The 21,482-nt window shown below is 40.0% G+C and overlaps 1 protein-coding gene across 1 annotated transcript in view; it reads right to left on the bottom strand.

Moving 5' to 3' along the window:
* The window catches only part of ERC1 (ELKS/RAB6-interacting/CAST family member 1), a 580,149-nt gene that overhangs the window by 447,237 nt on the left and 111,430 nt on the right, over positions 1 to 21,482 (bottom strand). Inside the window, exons 4-7 of the mRNA XM_011931005.1 lie at positions 14,162 to 14,236; positions 8,651 to 8,806; positions 6,714 to 6,797; positions 2,998 to 3,165 (exon numbers count right to left, since the gene is read on the bottom strand). Of these exons, the coding sequence (XP_011786395.1) occupies positions 2,998 to 3,165; positions 6,714 to 6,797; positions 8,651 to 8,806; positions 14,162 to 14,236 (483 nt within the window). The remainder of the gene's footprint in view (positions 1 to 2,997; positions 3,166 to 6,713; positions 6,798 to 8,650; positions 8,807 to 14,161; positions 14,237 to 21,482) is intronic.

Genomic DNA, 21,482 nt, shown 5'->3' with positions numbered 1-21,482 from the left:
AAAAAAAAAAAAAAAAAAAAAATTAGCCAGGTGTGATGGCACATGCCTATAAGTCCTGACTACTCAGGAGGCTGAGGCAGGAAAAGCGTTTGATCCCAGGAGTTCCAGGCTGCAATGAGCTATTAATATAATCGTGCCACTGCACTCCAGCTTGGGTGACAGAGTAAGATTCTATCTCTAAAAATAAAAATGAAAGAAAAACTCCATGATCCATGTTCTTTTTTCATACATAATGTAGTAATCTGAATGTTAGATCAAAGTCTAGGATAGCTGCAGAAAAGAAGATGAAATCAACTAAGAGCAAATTATAGAAATACATGAAAACTTTCAAAGAGCTGGTATAAACTGCTTTTTACTGGGCTCTAACACTGGCAAGTTGCATTGGAAAAGGTGACCCTTGTCAAGCGTCACCAGAGTAAGTTTTTAAGTAATGCTAATAAATAGACATATTACATTTTTAAAATCATCCCAAATTCAGAAGCAAGCTTTCATTCTTTCATCTTTTATGATGAGATGGTTCTATTTGAGCAGTTTCCCTGGTAACTTACAGAAATAATCACTGAGACTCAGCTACTCCTGCAATGGCTAAAAACTAAAAACCATTCGTGAATGACAACAAATACAATCTATTCTCCATGGTACAAGAAACCAATCACAAGCCCATCTGGGTGAGACCTGGCTAATAAGAACATTATTTGAGAGGGGTACAAAGAGAAGCACGGATTGCCAAGGGGGAAAAGTCATTTATCAGACTGTGACAAGCTTTTAAATGTTTGCATTATCATTAACCAACTGCCTGGTTCTCTGGTTTGCACACCTGCCACCTCCATCCAAAGTTATTACAGTAGCAAACTTGGAAGTACGCCTGACCTCTAGAACACTGGCACCCTCTTCTGACCCTTTTGCTGTATTGCATGCACTCAAGCTACTGAAACAAAAAACTATTAATAAAGTTATTACATTTTAAAATAACTTAAAGAGTGTAACTGGATTGTTTGTAACTCAAAGGACACACGTTTGAGGGGATGGATACTCCCATTCTCCATCATTTATTTTCACACTGCACGCCTGTAATAAATATCTCACATACCCCATAAATATATACACCTACTATGTACCCACAAAAAATTTTAAAAATAAAGCTATAAATGAATAACTTTGCAGGTAACATTATCTAGATGATTTCATATTTATAATTCCCTGAATAAATCTAAGTTTAACTTAATAAAAGGCAGATCATCTAAATACTATGTTCTCTTAACATCTCAACAGTATATATTAGTTGATTTTATTACAAGAATTATAAAATGATAACAATGACGAATGTACGAAGACTTTACCATGTGCCAAACACTGGCAGTAAATAAACTAGTTTAATTCTAATAACAAACTTATGAGTTAAGTACTACTATTCTCTTCATCTTACAGATGTGAAAAGTGAAGTGTAATGAAGTTCAATACATTCCCAGGATCACACAACTCCTAGTAAGTGGTAAAGATGAAGTCCAAACTCAGTAAACATGACTCTACGGCCAAAGCCTCAGCCACTACCGCATCTCATGATTTTATACCCAAAATATCTCTGGGAGGTAGAATGGAGCTGATACCACAACAAAATGAAACATAATTAAAATAGAAAAAGTGTAAGTTAATAAGAAAAATGACAAATACGTCAGCTAAAATCTCCCATTTTTAACAAAGCCCCAAATTGTACAGATAAAAATATTATATGAAACAGTTTAGGTTCCTTCTTCATTCCTCCTTACTGGAAGATTCTTGTCTTCTGGGACTACGATGTTTTTATTCTTTCTTTCCCTCCTCCTTCTTTTTTTCCATCAAATTGCATTCTTAATTTTCTTTAAAGAAGAAAAACTAATCTACATCATATGCTTTATATTTCTTCCATAAAGCAAAACTATCTACTCTTAAATTATCTATTTCACTGCGACCTTTAAAAAATATTTATATTAAGACAGTAAATCCACATGGCATCATCAAGTCTTTCTCTTTGATCACTGAAAATAAAATAGATAAGAATTGATCTGGGATTATTTAGCAATACATTAAATATCTATCTGAAGTCATATACCTATCTGAAGATGGTCAATACCTAACTGAAGTCATAGCCAATAGTCTAGATAATCTTCTAAGATTTCTAAAACCACTGCCTGGACATGGTGGCTCATGCCTGTAATCCTAGCACTCTGGGAGGCCGAGGTGGGTAGATCAAGCGGTCAGGAGTTCAAGACCAGCCTGACCAATATGGTGAAATCACATATCTACTAAAAATACAAAAATTACCCAGGCATGGTGGTGGAGGCCTGTAATCCCAGCTACTCAGAAGGCTAAGGCAGAAGATTCACTTGAACCCAGGAGGCAAAGGTAGCGGTGGGCCAAGATCACGCCACTGCACTCCAGCCTGGGCGACTGAGCGAGACTCCATCTCAAAAAACAAAAAAAATTTCTAAAAACACTAACTTTATTTTCAAACAGGATATGAAGACACATTGTCTAATGATCTGTGGTTTAAAATTAGACTATCTACAACTTTAACAGATTCCAGTTTCCTATATACAGTTATTCATAATATCACAACTTAAAAACACTTAAATGTACTCCAAACACAGTGTAACCAAGCTCACTGTCATTCATGACTAGAAAATTCACCAGGGGTTGAACTGAAGCTTCTAAATCAATGATTACTCTTTAACAATTATCCTTTTATTTTTAATACTGTTAGAGTATACTTTGAAGTACAGACTTGGTGAAAGTTTAAAGAATTAAAAACATAAACTGCACCCGTTTTAACTTGTTAGATCTAAGAACAACTGAAACGAGATGGTTATATTTTAGCACAGTAACTGATCACGCTGCTAAAGAATTAATCATAACATTACTCATATTTCCCCATTCTAAACATAACAAAAACAGCACAGGTAATGCTTATGAAAAGGTGCCAAGAAATCAGCTCCCCACAAATCCCCGAACTCTCTCTACCTCCGTCTGCAGGATGGCAGCCCTCTGCTCCTTAGCAGTCAAGGACTCCTTCAACACTTCAATGTGCTGTTTACTATCTGAGAACTGGTTTGTGAGTGTCTCCAGCTTTGTCTGCAGGGCGAGGAGTTCTGTGTCCTTTCTGGACAGCTCCTGCTTCACCTGGCCAATCTAGAAAAGAAGTAAAACACTTTAAGGAAAAAAGAAATCAAACAAACACTTCTTATGTGGCTCTTTGACAGATATGAGTCACAAAATACGAAACTAAATGCAGCACGAATTGTATGACAGGTCATATTCACCTTTTTGCATTACATAATCTTGGATCTCCCCCAACCTTGCACCAAAAAAAAAAAAAAACAAAAAAAAACCTAAACTTATTCAATAGGTAAATGTCCAGTTTTCAGTTACTGTGTCTTCTAAATATTCTTTGAAACCTCTTAGAAAGGGAATGGAGGGAAAGGAATTCCAATTCAATTAGATGACTATGAGACAGCAAGTGAACACCACTGTACTGATGAAATGGTTGTCATTTTTCTGGGTGAGCCCTCTTCAGAACACGATGCGTCAAATGCAGGATGAGTGTAGATACAACACAAAAGGCTTTAGAAATCTCCCAGTACTATATTTAAAATTCAAAATCTGCTGCTACTGTGCTTATTTTTCATTGTCATTTTTCATTCTCAAAAGTTTGCATAAAATTCTTCCCTTAAAAAGCTACTTTTAAGGTTATACATATGTGGTTTTGTAAAATCCTATAATTTGATGTTACGTGTATTGATTAATTTCTCTCTTAACCTTGAAAGTATTTTCTTCCAAACACCTTCGTTACATTCCTACTAAGAATTTTAAAAATAGTTTTTTACCCTAAAAGTAAGCCATGTAAACAGAAATTACATCTGCTTTTACATTATGTCTACCGCCTAACAAGGAACTAAAAAAGATACTAATTATTGGAAGTATAAATTTGACAAGTCAGTAATTTCGGTGTCACTGATGAAACAAAAGGTTATCTTTTTATTTTTAAAACTTTGAATGTATCTAAAGTATTGTCATTGTAACAATCTTAGGTACAAGGGATAAAGCTTTTGAGAACAATTTCCCATGAAGAAATAAATTTCACACTAATTAAAATTAGACATTTGAGGAGCACCAAAAATAAATTTCCAATTTAGCCTTCTGTTTCAAAAAACATTAAGTACTTTTCTCATACGCATAAAATCTCTTCTTAGAGATATATCCATTCAACAAATATTTCTGTATGCTTACTGCATACAAAGTACCTGGGGATACTAAGCACATCAGCGGAAGGTAATTTTAAATGGTGGCTCTATTCATCCTGCAAAACAGTATGTACCCAGGAGTGACCACACACTGTAACAGCATGGAGTCTTTCGTGATACTCCTTTATCAATAAAAACAAGCCATTGGTATTATTCCATTCCCTAAAAAACACATCTGTTGTACGAATGAATATTGTGGGGATGTTCGAAGTGCTACCGTTTTCTCAGCTAAAGAACTATGACTTAAAGATGATTCAAATCTCCAGCTACCTCCAATCATGTGACCAAAAACAAATATAAAAATCTGTTTCGTCATCATCTGCATTATTAAGCAAGCTTCAAATAATGCTATATTGACCTTAAAGACTGAGACAGAAAATATTTTAAATGAAAAGCAGGGTTTAGGACGGGTACAGTGGCTCATGCCTGTAATCATAGCACTTGGGGAGGCCGAGGCGGGTGGATCACAAGGTCAGGAGATCAAGACCATCCTGGCCAACATGGTGAAACCCATCTCTACTAAAAATACAAAAATTAGCTGGGCGTGGTGGCACGTGCCTGTAACCCCAGCTACTCAGGAGGCTGAGACAGGAGAATCGCTTCAACCAGGGAGTCAGAGGTTGTAGTGAGCCGAGATCTCGCCACTGCACTCCTGCCTGGCGACAGAGCAAGACTCCGTCTCAAAAAAAAAAAAAAAAAGAAAGAAAGAAAAAGAAAAAAAAGAAAAGCAGAGTTTAGAAGCACAAATTTTCCTTAAAGACTGGGACAGGAAGATATTATAAAGAGGAAGTAAATATAACACAAAGCTTAGAAACACAAGGCTTTGCAGACAATCACACATCAGAAGTAAGTTAGCTATGTGTCCCTGAATAATTACTTTCCTAATCAGTTTCCTAACCAGTAATAAGGAGAAATTATACCAATGCCACTGTACTGTTTATGGATTCAATAAAATCAAGTGTGAAATGTGCTTAGCCTGTTGTCTGACTCAATGCAGAAATTACTAACAGTAGCTATTTTAAAAAGGCAGTTATCGATCAACCTTACCTCTAGACAATATATGGTTTCCATAAACCAAATTAGACCCTTTCACCAAAATATTTCACTTTTTAATATATACTATAAAGTGGACCATAAATAGCAAATCTACCAAAGTAGCACAAGTTTGGTTTTTTAAATGCTGTATTTCAGTCTTAGCCGACAATTATTTTCTGAAGCAGTTTTTGCTGAGACTTTGACAAATGTGTACACAGCCTAGTATAGGTCAGTATAGTAAAGAACTTGTAAGCAGTATGTGGAAGAAGACTGCTTGTATAAAACCAAATCCTGCCTCTTACTAGCTGTGTTTTCCTAGGCACCATCCTGTTACCTCAGTTTCCTCATCTATAATTTGGAGTTGATAATACGCCTAACTCAGCACGTTATAAAATGTTTATAGTAAGTTAGCAAGTTTTAGCTACTTTATTACTTAGTCATCCCTCAGTATCCATGGGTCCATGGGGGACTGGTTCCAAGACACACCTTGGATACCAAAATTAATGAATGATGAAGTCCCTGATACAAAATGATGGAGAATTTGCATATAACCTATGCACATCCTCCAGTATACTTTAAATCATCTCTAGATTACTTATAATACCTAACACAATGTAAATGCTACGTAAATAGTTGTCATACTGTATTGCTAAGGAATAATGACATGGGAAAAAAGTCTGTACATGTTCAGTACAGACATAACATCCATTTTTTTACCCTGAAAATAAAAAACAGTTGGTTAAATCCACAGATGCAAAATCCACAGATATGGAGGGCCAACTGTATTTATTGTATTATTACGTTCTGAATTGAAATTTTAAGTTCATTAGAATACTGAACTAGATGGATGCAGATACCTGATGTAAGTCTCTTAGTAATTTTAATTTACTAGATAAATACTATCTATGTATCTGTCCTAAAGAAAGGAGTATTTGTGGCAAAATCACTCACTGAAGACTTAAAGATAATGTCTACATAAGAAGGTAAAGCACTTTACTCAAGAGTTTCAAATTCAAATAAATTCTAGGTGATGGGCCTAGAACAACTGCATATATTCTTGTACCTAGGGAGAAAAGGAGGCTACCATTCATATAAATCAACAATAAGGCGTTGAGAACAAAACAGGCTTTGAAATACCATCCATCGAGTGATAAAAGCAACAATAAAGCACCAGGTAAAAGGCTTCCAGAACACGTGAAGGCTCACTGCACACAAAGTGACGTGTTGGTCAAGCTGGTGAACAGGAGTCAGTTAAAGAGCAGAGCAGGCTGGTTAGTGCTAGTAATGGGCAAAGCTGCCAACCATAGAGAATGAAAGGGTAAGCCACTCAGAAGCCACAGAGCTGGCAGGGTCCCACTGTGGGATCACCGCACACGAAGAGGCACATCTTACGGTAAAGACCTCAGCCTGAAGACCAGCCGCTCTCTTTTTCAGCTCCTCCCATTGAGCCTCTTTCGAACTTAGTTCCTCCTTCAGTTGTTCTACCTGTCACGACATTATTATTCTTTTTCACTTATGTGTCACCTTAGGTCTTCTTATTTTTTACTTTTGAGCCAGAATGGTAACTGGAAATAACAATAACTTATACAATACAATCAAATCTGTTCCCCTCATTCCCTCTTCAAAGAGCCATAGGTAGTTTCTCTAAGTTCACAGGTTTTCTTTTCCCCACAGTGGACTGGAATGTGCTAATCAATAAACAAAAAACATAAACACAGAGATCATGCTGCACTATGTTTTGTTCTCAAATTAGGGTGAAAAATCCAAACTCATCGAAAGTTGGATATGTGAGGCCAGGCGCAGCAGCTCACACCTGAAATCCCAGCACTTTGGAAGGACAAGGCAGGAGGATCACCTGAGGTCAGGAGTTCGAGACCTGCCTGGCTATCATAGTGAAACCTGTCTCTACTAAAACCACAAAAATTAGCTGGGCATGGTGGCAGGCGCCTGTAATCCCAGCTACTCAGCAGGCTGAAGCTTGAACCCTGGAGATGGAGGTTGCAGTGAACCGAGATGATGCCACTGCACTCCAGCCTGGTCGACAAAGCATACCTCCATCTCCAAAAAAAAAGAAAGAAAGAAAGTTGGGTATATGAGTTTTTAATTTCTAAACCTGAAATGAAATTAGTAGAAATAATTAATAATAGAGTCTGAAGGTAGTAGAGGAATATTCTGTAGACTTACATGCCAGGTATGGGCACCATGGCAAGAAGTCAGAAACTGGAGGGGAAGGGATGATTATCATTCCTTCACACTACTGGATGTTTCAGTTTTCATTTCTAAGAACTTGGAGAATACAACTGGGAAATCAAGGGGGAAAACACTTATTTTCTGGCTAAAACTTTGTAACTTCAATCATAACGTTTAAACCACAACAAAACTGGTAAATTGATCATCGTGATAAACTAAATCCTCCAACTTGCCGAAATAGTTGACAGAATCAAACTAAATGACTTTGGATACAAGGAAGGAACACTGTGACTGATTACGAACACAGACTGGTAGGTCTTGGTGTATCTCTCTTTGTCATATTACGCCTGAAATGCACATGGGAAGCAGTAAACCTGACAGCAAGTGGATCTTCCCCACAGGATAGGGCAGAGAAAGGGCTTTCCTTTACAGAACTGTATTTGGAGGGGAAACGGAACGTCATTTAACCCATTTCATTAAAAAGCCTCTTAGGGCTGGGCACGGTGGCTCCCGCCTGTAATCCTAGCACTTTGGGAGGCTGAGTGAGGTGGATCATGGGATCAGGAGTTCCAGACCAGCCTGGCCAACATGATGAAACCCCGTCTCTACCAAAAACAGAAAAAAAATTAGCCAGGCGTGGTGGTATGCACCTGTAATCCCAGTTACTCAGGACGTTGAGGCAGGAGAATCACTTGAACATGGAGGCAGAGGCTGCAATGAGTTGAGATCATACCACCGCACTCTAGCCTGGGTGACAAGAGCGACACTCCATCTCAAGCCTCTTAGGGTTTTGACTTTTTAAATAGTTCACAAGAGGTAAAGAACTTGATATTTCACATAGTGAGAAAAACTCATCTGGAAGTTTTTCGGAAGTACTAATAGATATGAAAAGTTAAACCGTGAAAATACGTATGTAGCCTCATATAGAGAATCGTCTTTATAAGTAAAAACTGGTAATAACCATCTAAGTCAGTAATTCTGACTTTAATTCTGGAGAAGTTTCATTTGAAAGAACTGTGCTAAAAGTATTCTTCCCTTAAACCTGATAAAACAGTGTAAAATACAGTTTTATCATTGTTAGAGAAGTAAAAAATATGCATCAATTTTTCAAACCCCCTTTAAGAATCAAAAGTCTCACAGGCCATTACCTTATTTTTCATAAATTTAGAATGGCTCCGATACACTTCCATTTGCTTCATTTCTTCCTCCCGTTCCTCAGTACTCAAAGCCCCATTCGATTTCAACATCTGAATCTCCTCTTCCAGGTCTCGGAGCCCACGTTCCATAGAGGAAATTTTTGAATCCTGAAGATAAGAGAAGATTTAGTGATTGAAGTATTCACAAAAGCCCAGAAAAGCTGAATAACATGATATTTAAAGATGTTACATTTAATAAGATAGACAAATATACAGAAAAAATGCTGTCTGACAATTGGTGCCTTGCTTCCTTTTTTTGAAACAGAGTCTCACTCTGTAGTCCAGGCTCGAATGCAGTGGCGCGATCTTAGCTCACTGCAACTTCTGCCTCTGGGTTCAAGCAGCTCTCCCGCCTCAGCCTCCCAAGTAGCTGGGATTACAAGTGTGCACTACCACGCCTGGCTAATTTTTGTATTTTTAGTAGAGACAGGGTTTCGCCATGTTGGCCAGGCTGGTCTCAAACTCCTGACTTCACGTGATCCACTTGCCTCGGACTCCCAAAGTGGTGGGCTTAAGGGCGTGAGCTACCATGCCCGGCCAGTGCCTTCCTTCTAAAATACGTCCTTTACAGCCTTTTGAGTGGGAGGAGAAGTACTCATATCCACAGTATGATTTTTCCTCTATGGCTGCCTCCAGTTCTGAATCCCTTAAAGTTGAAAATAATTACTAAATTACTAAAGTAAATGCAATGAAAAACTGGTTAAAATTTCTTTGTATCAGAAATTACAAATTTCTGGTGAAAAAAATTTCCAATATTAATAGTAAAGCCTTTTCTAGTTCTAATATTTTATCATTTATTTGGTGACCCCTAAAAAACATATTATGCCCCAAAGGAGGGGAAAAAGGTAAGGGAGTTTCAAAGATTTATACAGTAATGTGTACAGCGATATGTGCAATAAAAATTACCTAACATCCCATTGCAGAAAAATGAGGGAATAATTGAGTTGTTATTTGTCATGTTAGAAATCCTTATTGTCTATACTTCTCCATACATTTAAAATAATTCATAATTTTTTAAAATCACTGTCCTTATAAATCATCATCTCTACCACAAATATCACCTTCTAACAGAACATTATTTCATATTCGATTTCTTGATTTTGTTTGTCACAGCACCCAGTTTCTCCCCACACTACTTGACCTGTCCTGAATTACAGAAAGACTCCTGCATGGAATGAAGAGTTTTATACATCTGTAGTTGCACATGCTTACTCACCAAAGAAACTGAGGCCTTAAAGAGCAGAAATTAAGTGCAGCTTTATTTCACTTGGAGTTTTAGAGAAACCATTACTTTGGAAGCTATTTTGAAATTAACTTCCTTTTCTTCTTTACCTCAATGATTTCTTGATTAAGTCTCCTTAATTCTCACAGCATGAAGATAGGAGAGATTAAGGCTTTATCTTGAGAAAACTCCACCTAGCTATTTTCAGGTTCAAGGGAGGGGAGAAGAGAGGGTGTATTCCTCTGTCTTACTCATTACACGACCTTTAAAAATATCACCATGAAAATTTTCTTTTATAAATTCATTCAGATTAAAATGTATCTGCTCAAAATCCATTGTACTGAATTAATACAATCAGCGTCATTCTATCCCTGAACCGGGATTTTTATTTACTCATGTGAAATGACTGACCTATAAGAAGTCCTACTTCAATTGCACTACCTGAAAATTTACTTTTAAGATTGCTATAAAATTTCTCTGGAAATATCAGAACACAGCCCCTTAAAAAAGACTAAAATACTAGGCATAAGCATATGACTAGCCTGCAAATGAAAGAAAGTGAAAGTTAAACGTAAGTTCTCCTCTGTCACTAGCCTGAGTGGTAATGAAACTGGACCAGCTGAAAGAGGGAAGTGTATCTCCAGCAGCACTGAGGCTCCACTCAAGACAGTGTAGCCCCAGGTGAGAACTCCAGCTGTGCACATCACATGGCAGCCTGCACCTGTACAGAGCTTCTAGAAAGTCTCTACAAGTCCCTTAAAAAATATTACCTATCTTCTCCCCTACCCCAAACACAGACAGAGGCAGCTTTTGACAAATTAGCACTCTCACTACCAAATCATGTACCATAAAACCTTCTTCCCAAAAAGGGATCATGACTCCAGCTCTGAAAACCAGGAAGCAGGTACTGACTGACCAGAAAACTTACCAAGGAAATCAGGCCAGAAAATTAAGGCCTGATACTCTCAACTAGTTCTAGCACCAACGCAACTGGTACCAATGCGGGGTTTGAGGAGAGTCATTCCAACCAGGTTTCTTACTCCTAGAATGTGTAGTATTTAAATAAATAAATTCCTTCTCACTTTACTACTCCGTACATCCCCAGCCCCAGCCCTTCCGTCATTGACCAACCAATCCCACTGGACTTACTGAAATCCTCTACTCTTTGTCAAATCTCCAAATGCTCAACCTTTTCCCATGAACTCTCTCCAGTGAAGGCCAGTAATACCCCAACACCACAAAGGAGCAGGGGAAAGGGTTGACGTTCTCCTGGCTCCTCAAGGCTGTTTCCCTTCATGGAAAGTTCATACTCCTCTTCACCCTACCCTCCCCATTGCTGCCATCCAGGGACTTCTCAATCACTCCTGCCCATTTTTGGAAGTCTTTGGCACCTAGCTTACAATATCCCCTTCAATCACCACTCTTGCCATAATCCGAGGATTGCAATGTCAGAATTCCTTGACGCCCTTAATTGCAATGATCTCATCCTCCAGTCCATTTCAGCAATCCAGTTTATAGGATTGTACTCTGGATCCTATCAATACCCAGAACTCTCTTCCCCAGGCCTGTCGTACCCTCACTCTGATTATTTTCTGTTCAACCTCAAAGAGAATTCCACTTTCCCAACTTTTACATTTTCTCCCAACCTGTCAGTCCACCTGAATTTTATTCTTTCCACATCCAGGGTACAGACCAGGACCAACCTCCAAACTACCCTGTCATGATCACCCTCAATTCATTTACATCCCAATCACTCTGCCTTATCTATACCAGCAACACTCATACCCTAGAGCAGTACAGTAATTCTTCCCTGTTCCTCCATTGATAAGGGAAAAACAAACAAACAAACAAACAAATAGTAGAGAAAGGGGAGGAGGAGAAACAGAAGAAGAGGGGCAAAGAAGGAAAGGCTGGAATGAGGGAAAATGGTGGGAGAAGGGATAAGAAGAAGAAAGAGAGGAAGAGGAGGAGGAGGAAGAAGAGGTGAAAGAGGAGAGGGTGAAGAAAATTGAATCACCTTGAAGATTACGGGGCTCTTTTACTTCAGTCATCTTTCCTCCCTACTTTCCCTAAAGACTATTCTAGATTTTCATAATTCTCTTAAGCGCATTCCACGTTCTCAGCAACACAGCTATTTCTGTTGTGATTTCACATCCTCTTGACCCCACTGGGCCACCAGAATCTTCCTCCTTCTTAGCAGAATAGCTGAAGGTTCACACAACTTAAAATGCATCCAGTGCCACCAAGTAATACTACTACTCGTCCTCATTCTGTCAAAAGGTGGTTAAACAAATAATTTTGTGAACATAGGTACATTCGTGTGTTTTATTCTTAGGTGTTAACAGGGATCAGGAAATAACATGACAGACAAACTTGTGATGAATGTGAAAAAGGTAAACCATGCAATTGAACCATTCTAAAGACCCTTTACAAGATTATACTCAAGACTACCAATTAACTACAAAGAACCCAGAACCCACTAATTTGGAATTTGTTTGGTAAATCCTTTCCTCACCGAGAATAAAGATGTATACAATATAAAGTTTTAAGAGGAAATCATCCAAATTAAGATAACAGTTCCCATAACTACTTCAGAAGTATCTATTTACATAAAATTATTTATATACCATTAACTGTTCTTGTCATATCAACAAATATTAAATGAAGGCCCACAATGCAAAATACAGAATTGAGCTTTCTGGAGGATATGAAGAAGTAGTTATGGGGGGAGGTCCCTAACTACACAAGCTTTTATGAGAAAGAACAGATTGTTAACAAAAATAACAGCAGCAGCTAGTATAGATTGAATGTTTACTATGCGCTAGGTCCCGTTCAAAGTGTTTTTACATGTTTTAACTAATTTAAACCTCAAAACGACCCACTGGATGAGTACTATTACCATCACCATTTGTTGATGAAAAAACTGAGGCATGGGTGATTTGCTCTGTATCTTACAGTTGGTTAAGTGAAGCGAGATTTTGAATCGGGGAGTTTAATCTAGAAAGCAAGCTCTTAATCCCTATACTGAACAGCCTAAAGATTTCTAAACATTCATTAACTTAAGGCAGAGGTTTTCAAAGGATGATCTATGGGACCCTCAGGGTACCCTCAACCCTTTCATAAAGTGTGCACGATCAAAACTATTTTCATAATAATACCATGATGTCACCTGACCTTTCCACTGTCTGCACTAAAGATATAAAGCAAGGATGGGTAAAATTGCTAGTGCCTTAGCACAAATCAAGGCAATGCATCAAACTATACTTGCAGTCATTACATTAATATTTGTCACATCAAGAACTTGTAGGAAAAAAATGAAAAATAAGAAATAAAATTTTTAAAAGACCACTTCACTTAAAACTGTCCTTGAAGAAGCAGTAAAAAGTATTACTTTTAATAAATCTCGGCTGGGCGCAGTGGCTCACGCCTGTTATCCCAGCACTTTGGGAGGCCAAGGCAGGCGGATCACAAGGTCAGGAGATCAAGACCATCCTGGCTACCAGGGTGAAACCCCGTCTCTACTAAAAATACAAAAAATTAGCTGGGCATAGTGGCGGGCACCTTATTCCCAGCTACTTGGGAGGCTGAGGCAAGAGAATAGCATGAACCCGGGAGGCGGGGCTTGCAGAGAGCCGAGATCGCGCCACTGCACTCCAGTCTGGGTGACAGAGTAAGACTCTGTCTCAAAAAAAAAAATAGAAAAAAAAAAAAAAATCTCAACTCTGGAGTACACATACTTTGAATATACTGTGTGTGAGAAAACGGAATGAAGCTGCATCCTGAAATACGATGGTTGTCCCTAAGCACAGTACTTGTGTGTTGCTTTGAGTTGTAAGCTGAATTCAGTATTTTCTTCACGGAACATCGTTTTTACCTGAAAGAACAACTGAGAAGCTATGGTTACCCAGATTTGGTATTTGGTAGACATTTTCTTTTAAAATGAAGGAAGTGAGTCTGTCACTTTAAGAGAATAAAGGGGTCCTAAGACCAAGACATTTGTGAACAGCTGATTTAAAGAAATTCTGTTCAACTCTTTTTGGTCCAATTTGAATTATGGTCTACAAGTAAAAGGAAATAAAATTGAAATTCTTTTAGGATATCATTGACATTGATTCTCACTCTTAATCTCCAAATAAGTAAAAGACTATTATATGCCATTTCCTAACACTCACACATGGAAGTTTTTCATCACTTAAAAGTATAAGGTGATTCATAAGATTCTTTACTAGATTCTCACTTACCTTCATCTCAATGACAGTTTGCAGAGCTTTTGTTTTGGCAGAATCAGGAGCATTCTCAAACCTTCGATGCATCTCCTGTGGAAAAAAGGCAAAAAGGGATTCAGTGTTCTCCTGTTCGCTCTCATTTTTTTCAAAGAGGAGCGAGAGCCAATGTATGCAAAAGATCACTACAGCCTCGTGAGACACTGACCCCTTCGGTGTTACCAATCCTTCCCTGTGAACCAGGGAATCCACAGACTGCATTCAGGCTCACTCACCCGTGCAGGCACAGGAGGATCTCTACCTCTGAACACCCAGTTACTTAAAATCAGTCACCCAGACGCCAGCTACCATAACAGTTCAAACTACTGTTTCACATCCTCAGGCGGCGTGTCCATCGTCCACATGACCCCGAGACACGTCATCAGAATTCCAAACCATCCAAAAAGGGGACGAGAAATGCTCCCTTTTAAAAGGAGAAATAATAGACACCATCACCATCGGTCTGCACTGCTGACTGCAGCTATGGAAAGCAATCTGTGTTGACAACATCCTTTCCACAGCATCCACCCCCAGAATAACCACCACCTGGTTACCTACGGTGAAGATCTCTCTCTAGTGGTGCAGAGTTAGGAAGAAAAGGATGACACTGTTGAACAAGTTTCCTAAGTAGGTCAGGTTCAGAAAATGTCAGAAAAACATCGTTTTTTTTTGTTTGTTTGTTTTTTACCCAAATTTTACTGAGTTCAGGATAGAAAAGGAAGGAAGGGATATATCAGAGTCTTCCAGGTTACCGAACCACCTCAGTGATTTTCTTGTCAGACTCTGCGAATGTCTCCAAATAAATCAGTCAGTACTTGCCAGTACCCTGGGGACAGGCTCTTGGGAACCCAGGGAATGCAGAGATGAATGCTTTATGCTACATCTCTCCCTACTTCCAGCTTTAACTATCCGCCTAGTTATCCCCTTTTCATGTCCAATAAACATTGCAAACTCTACATGCTCAAAACTCAACTCCTGGCCAAGTGTGATGGCTCACACCTGTAATCCCAGCACTTTGGGAGGTCAAGGCAGGAGGGTCCCTTTGGGCCAGGAGTTCGAGACCAGCCTGGGCAACATGGCAAGACGTCATCTCCACTCTTGATGGTGCCCCCAAACCTGCTCCATCCTTCCTGCTACTCAGGCCAAAAGCCTATGAGTCTTCGCAATGCCTTCCTCTCGCTCTCAAGCCGCAGTCAGGAAATCCAGTTAGCTCTAGCTTTAAAACATACCCAAACTCCAAGCACTTCTTGCTGTCTCCACTGCCAACACCTGGAATGAACCACTAAACAAAAATACACCTTTTAATCCACGACAGCCTTCTAGCTGAGCTCCCCTTATCTTCTACAGTGTATTCTTAATGGAACACTTAAAGTGACCCTTTCAAACATAAAGTTGTCCTTGTCAGTCCTCTGCTGAAAACCCTGCCATAGCTCCCCATTCAGCTCAAAGTAGAGCCAAAGTCCTCTCAGTAGCCTGCAAGGCCTCATCTCTTCTCGTCCTTCCCTGGGTCACCATATGCTTTACCACCCGGGACTCCTTGCTACTCCTCAAATGTGCTAAGCATGCTCCTGATCCTTAAGGCCTTTGCACAAGCTGCTAGGGAAGACTTCACTTCCTTCCAGTCTTGGCTCAAATGCCTTTTTTGTATTAGTATTAGGTTTAGTTGTTCTGTCGTTAGGCAAGAAAATGTCCGTATATTTTAGAGATGCATATTAAAGTCTGCAGAGGAAAATGACACCATGCGAGGGATTGGCTTTAAAATCTTCGGTAAAGAAAGGAGGAAAAAGAAAAGAGGATACAGGAAGGAAGTGTGGCCAAATTTTCGAAACTGGTGTACCTAAGCGATTAGTATAGGGAGATTCATCATACAGTTCTTACTGCTTTTGTGTAGGCTTGAAAACAAAACGAATGTTCAATGTTCTCAGTATAATCTACACCTCATTTTAAAACGTAACACAGCCAAAAAAGAACGCACATGTCCTTTCCCCTTTCCTCGCTCTGCTTTTTCCTATACATAGCACTTGCCCTCTAACATATTTTACAACTTATTGATTATATTTACTTACTATTCTCTACGAGAATGTATGCTCCACAAAGGCTAAGATCTTTGTGTCATTCATGCGCTGATGGATCCAAAGCACCTACAACGGCAGCTGCCACTCTGGTAAGTGCTTAACAGACATTTAGGGCACGAATACTGAATGAATGAAATGAATTAGCTAGAAAGGAAATATTTCAATCCCTTCCTGCTCTGCTCCTGTGCTGAATTTTGTACACCGGTTTCTCAAACAGCATGCTACACAGCTTACACAGCTCGTCAGCACTTCCCACACTGTGTTAGCAATCATTTTTCTTCTCTAACTTACCGTACTGTGAACTCTTTAAGGACAGAAACCGTCCTCCGTATTCCTCAGGCACCGTCTGATACGTAAGCAGTCATTAAAAATTACTTCTCCTCCCTGTCTGTTCCTCTTTTGTTAGATGAAGGAATGAATGATAAATGAATGAATGATCAGCCAGTTTCTATCCTCACCTCTCTACTGAACCACATGCTCTAAAATAGCAAATAAAAAACCTCCTTGTTTCTAAACCTAATAGCTATTGTCAGTTCACCTTCTTTGCAAACTCTAGCTGGTACCGGAAAAAAAAAAAAAAAAAAATTAACCACAGAGTTAAAGAAGGAACATCATTAAAATTTTCAAGTGGCTTCCATTAAAGAATTATCCTAGCTCTAAATTCTTATTCTCCACTCTTTTCCTTTCCTACCTGCAGACATTTTCTAAATTCCTGTCCTCGGAACATCTGGATTCTATAGCCTGAATCCAAAGCCTTCACTAATCCACAGAGCAACTTTATGTGAATTTAAAAGAAAGCAACCCTTCTTGGGTAGATGCGACATCACCACAAAGCACAGGCTGGATTTTTAGGGGAAGCTCTTGTTTGTGAACAACCCACACAAATAACCATCCAAAAGAGCCCTTCCCTAATCCTGTGGTTTCAACTATTACCTTTTCACGTGCACCCCACAAAATCTATTTCATCTATTTATCTTGCACTGTGGCAGGCATCCATCACTCTTCCCTGCCGTGTGATATCTGACCTCCTTAGTCTGTGTGGGAACTCCATATTTTAAGGCAGAGTCTACCTCCCACAACAGAAACTAAAAATGCCGCATACTTGCTGCCCAGCCTTTCTTGTAATTAAAGCCCAGGTACGTGACCTAATCACCTCAATCAGACTCATTCATCACGTACTTTAAAACAGACTCTTGTGACATGAAGAAGCCGGGACATGAATATTTACAGACAATTCCAGCAATGGGTGGCAGAGGCAGCAGCCTCCTCAGGCTTCCGGACACACCAACAGCGGGGACTCCAGTGGTGGTAAGCAGTGTTAGTGATGACAGTGTAACACACTAACACGCCTGTGCCACGCAGCACTGTCTAAACCAACAGAGGAGTACAACTGATTCGAGGCATTCTTCTTGTCTACATAATACATTACTCTTGTCTCCTAGAACCGGCTTCTGAGCCCGGTTCTAGTCCTCCCAGAGGCTCTGGGACGGGACCTATGTATTTATCCCACTGGTGCACTCCAGGAACAACACTTTGGAGATATAATAATGAGAAATAACATATTTGGTCTCTTTTATCATGGAAGCTTTAATAGGAAAAATAGAGTTTAATCAAATAATCATCGACGCAATTCATCAGGGTCCCTGACGACCTCCACGTTGCTACCACCACGATGTATCCTTAGTCACTGTGCTTGATCTATCAGCAGCGTTTTACACAACCGCTCAATTCCTCTTCCTTATTCTACGCTCTTCCCTTGGCTTTCAAGATATGGCACTCTAAGCTTTCCTCCTATCTTACTGGTTCTTTTTCTTCCCAACTCCTCAGGAGCATCCCAAGCGTCCGTTCTTTGTAGTCTTCTCTTCTCCACCTACACTCATTCCCTTGGTATTTACCATTCAGTATCATGCACACACTGATAACTCCCAAGTGTTTACTTCCTATTGAAATCCACACTTGTATGTACCTTTGCTTTACTGGCATATCGAATATCTGCCCTACTGTTAACACATCGACAAGTGACCTCCTGGCCTTCCCCTCTCAACTTGCTTCACTCATTCTGCCTTGATTCATGGTATGCATCCAGCCAGTTGTTCAAGCCAAAACCATAGGAGTCTCTTTTTGTCTTACGCCTATATCCAACTCACCAGGAAATCCTGCTCTTCCCATTTTCAACATATATCCTGAACATTACCACCTCCACCGTCACACTGCCACCATTATCTTTTGCCTAGATTACACCAACAGTCTCCCAAATCTATCTCACCATTCAAAATAGAGCATCCAGAGTGATCTTTTTAAAACAGAAGTCAAAACATGCTTGCAATTATCAAAAGCTTCTCGTTTTCCTCACAGTAAAAGTCACAGTCCTTATGCTGACCTAGAAGGCTCTACATGATCCAGCCCTGTTACCTCTCTGGACTCATCTCTTATACTCCTCTCTCTCATCCAGTTGGCTCCAGCCAGACTCGCCTCTTTGCTTTTCCTCAACATGTCAGTCACACTCTTGACTTAAGGCCTTTGCACTCACTGCTCCCTTTGACAGGCTCTCTCCTTCCCTTAATTGTTGAAGTCTGTTCAAAAGTCAAAGTCTCGGCTGGGCACAATGGTGCACGCCTGTAATCCCAACACTTTGGAAGGCTGAGGCGGATGGATCACAAGGTCAGGAGTTCAAGACCAGCCTGGCCAACACGGTAAAACCTTATCTCTACTAAAAATACAAAAAAATTAGCTGGGTTGGGCCGGGCGCGGTGGCTCAAGCCTGTAATCCCAGCACTTTGGGAGGCCCAGACGGGCGGATCACAAGGTCAGGAGATCGAGACCATTCGGGCTAATACGGTGAAACCCCGTCTCTACTAAAAAATACAAAAAACTAGCCGGGCGAGGTGGTGGGCGCCTGTAGTCCCAGCTACTTGGGAGGCTGAGGCAGGAGAATGGCGTAAACCCGGGAGGCGGAGCTTGCAGTGAGCTGAGATCCGGCCACTGCACTCCAGCCTGGGCGACAGAGCGAGACTCCGTCTCAAAAAAAAAAAAAAATAATAATAATAATAATAATTAGCTGGGCCTGGTGGTGCACACCTGTAATCCCAGCTACTGGGGAGGCTGAGGCAGGAGAATGGCTTGAACCCAGGAGGTGGAGGTTGCAGTGAGCCGAGATGGTGCCACTGCAGTCCAGCCTCGGTGACAGAGCGAGACTGTCTAAAAAAAAAGTCAAAGTCTCAAGCAGGCTCATTCTTATTACTCCATTTTAATTACGATTTGACTCTGATATACACTCCCAATCTCCCTAACCAAGATCTACTTTTTTCTTGGTATTTGTAACTGTTTATTAGCATATTCCTTTTTTATATTTATTGTTTATCTCTCCTATCCCAGGGATTTTTTTTTATTCTCTGATATATATGAGCACCCAGAACAATACATAGTGCGATGATAGTACTCAAATATTTGTCAAATAAAGAAAATAATTTTTAAGTAATTGTGTAACATGTAAAAAGTGTTACAATGAAAATATCCACAATACTATAAAAGAGTAATTAGGAGATCCTGACGTAGCCTTGGGATCTTGTAAAGTTTCCTAAGGAACACCTGAGAGCTGAAGGATGAACAGGAGTTAGAGTGGGCAAAGTACAACCATAAAAAGGGAGGGGAAAGACGATCTCACAGGTATGTTTTCGGCGAACTAAAATGCAGAGAATGACATGTGGGAGTTAAGAATCCAAAATTGCCCTGCGTACTGCCCACATACCACTGGAAAGTCTTTGTGAACTCCAAGGTGTTCAAATACCCACCCTGAAGACAGCTGGCCCACACCTGCTGTCTCTCCTTCCTCTTCTCCCTCTTTCTATTTTAATTCATTTTAAAATATTTCAGACATACAAGATCCCTTTACCTCATAAAAGCAGCCTAATCTGCCTTCTTTCTCTGCCCCTCCATTGAAACAACTCATCAAGACCACCAACAAACTCTAAGTTACCAACTCGAATGAACACATTTCTGTCCTCATCTTCCTGGAACTCTCAGAAGCACTCAAAGCAACGGCCCAACGGCTCCTACACACTTTTCTCTTGACTATTATGACATCACACTCTCCTGTTTTTAGTTCTTTCTCTCCAATTACACTTTCTCTGTTTCCTTCACAAGTTCATCCTTCTAAATTAGACCTTCAGGTCTAAATTAGACCAGTGACCAGGTGATCAGTTCTAACCTTTTTCTCTTTTCCATCGAAACTCTCTAACCTAGGACATGGTTTAAAATACAAGGGAAATGCTGATGAATTTCTAGGCCTGCCCTCTGCTCTGATTTCAGGACTCACACCTCCAGCTGCCCATTTGGCATCTTTAGTTAGATGTCTAATAGGCAACTCACACTTATTTTATCCAAAAAAAATTCTTGATTTCCTCTTCAATCTCACCCATGATCTGGTGACTCTGATGAGAGATGAGTCTTCTCTGTCTCATTACATGGCACTGCCATTCCAGTGGCTCACGCCACACAGCAGAGCTCTCCTTCTACTCCTCCTGATCTCACTTCCCACAACCAAGTCAACACTGTCTCATTACATGGCACTGCCATTGCAGTGGCTCACGCCAAACACCAGAGCTCTCCTTCTACTCCTCCTGATCTTCACTTCCCACAACCAAGTCAACAGCAGGTCCTAACTGTTCTAGTGCGAAAGTATTTCTTGAGTCTAACCATTTCACCCCATTTCCAGTCTAGCTTGCAACAGCCTCTAGTTAGCTTTTTTCCACCTGCTTTGTCTATTTTCAAGAGAGCACCAGGGTGATCTTGATAAAACATCCACAAATCATGACATTAATCTGCTTTAAATCTTTCAATAAATTTACCATTATACTTCTCACTTTGACCACAATGTGAGACTGGCCCTCCTGTCGTAAACTATTATAAAATTAAACAAAATGCATGAAATAACTGTTTTCAGACCCTGGATAACAAGCAGTACAGGACTATGATCCTTGAGAGAAAATAAACAAGGTGATGGCCCAGTAATGTCTAGTATGTGGCGTAGGGAGGGGAAGCTCAAACGAAGAACAGTAGTCTTGCAAAGGTCCCAAGACAGTTGAATGAGTAAGGTTCCCATTAATCTGTGAAAATCTGCAGAGCAAAACACCAGAGGTCTGGACACCATGGCTCACGCCTGTAATCCCAACACTTTGGGAGGCCAAGGTGGGCAGATCACTTGAGGCCAGGAGTTTGAGACCAGC

This window comes from Colobus angolensis, unplaced genomic scaffold (genome assembly GCF_000951035.1).
Source record: "Colobus angolensis palliatus isolate OR3802 unplaced genomic scaffold, Cang.pa_1.0 Scaffold89, whole genome shotgun sequence".
NCBI lineage: Eukaryota > Metazoa > Chordata > Mammalia > Primates > Cercopithecidae > Colobus > Colobus angolensis.
Note: the sequence above shows the minus strand (reverse complement) of the source record. Positions and strands in the feature narration are given on the sequence as shown.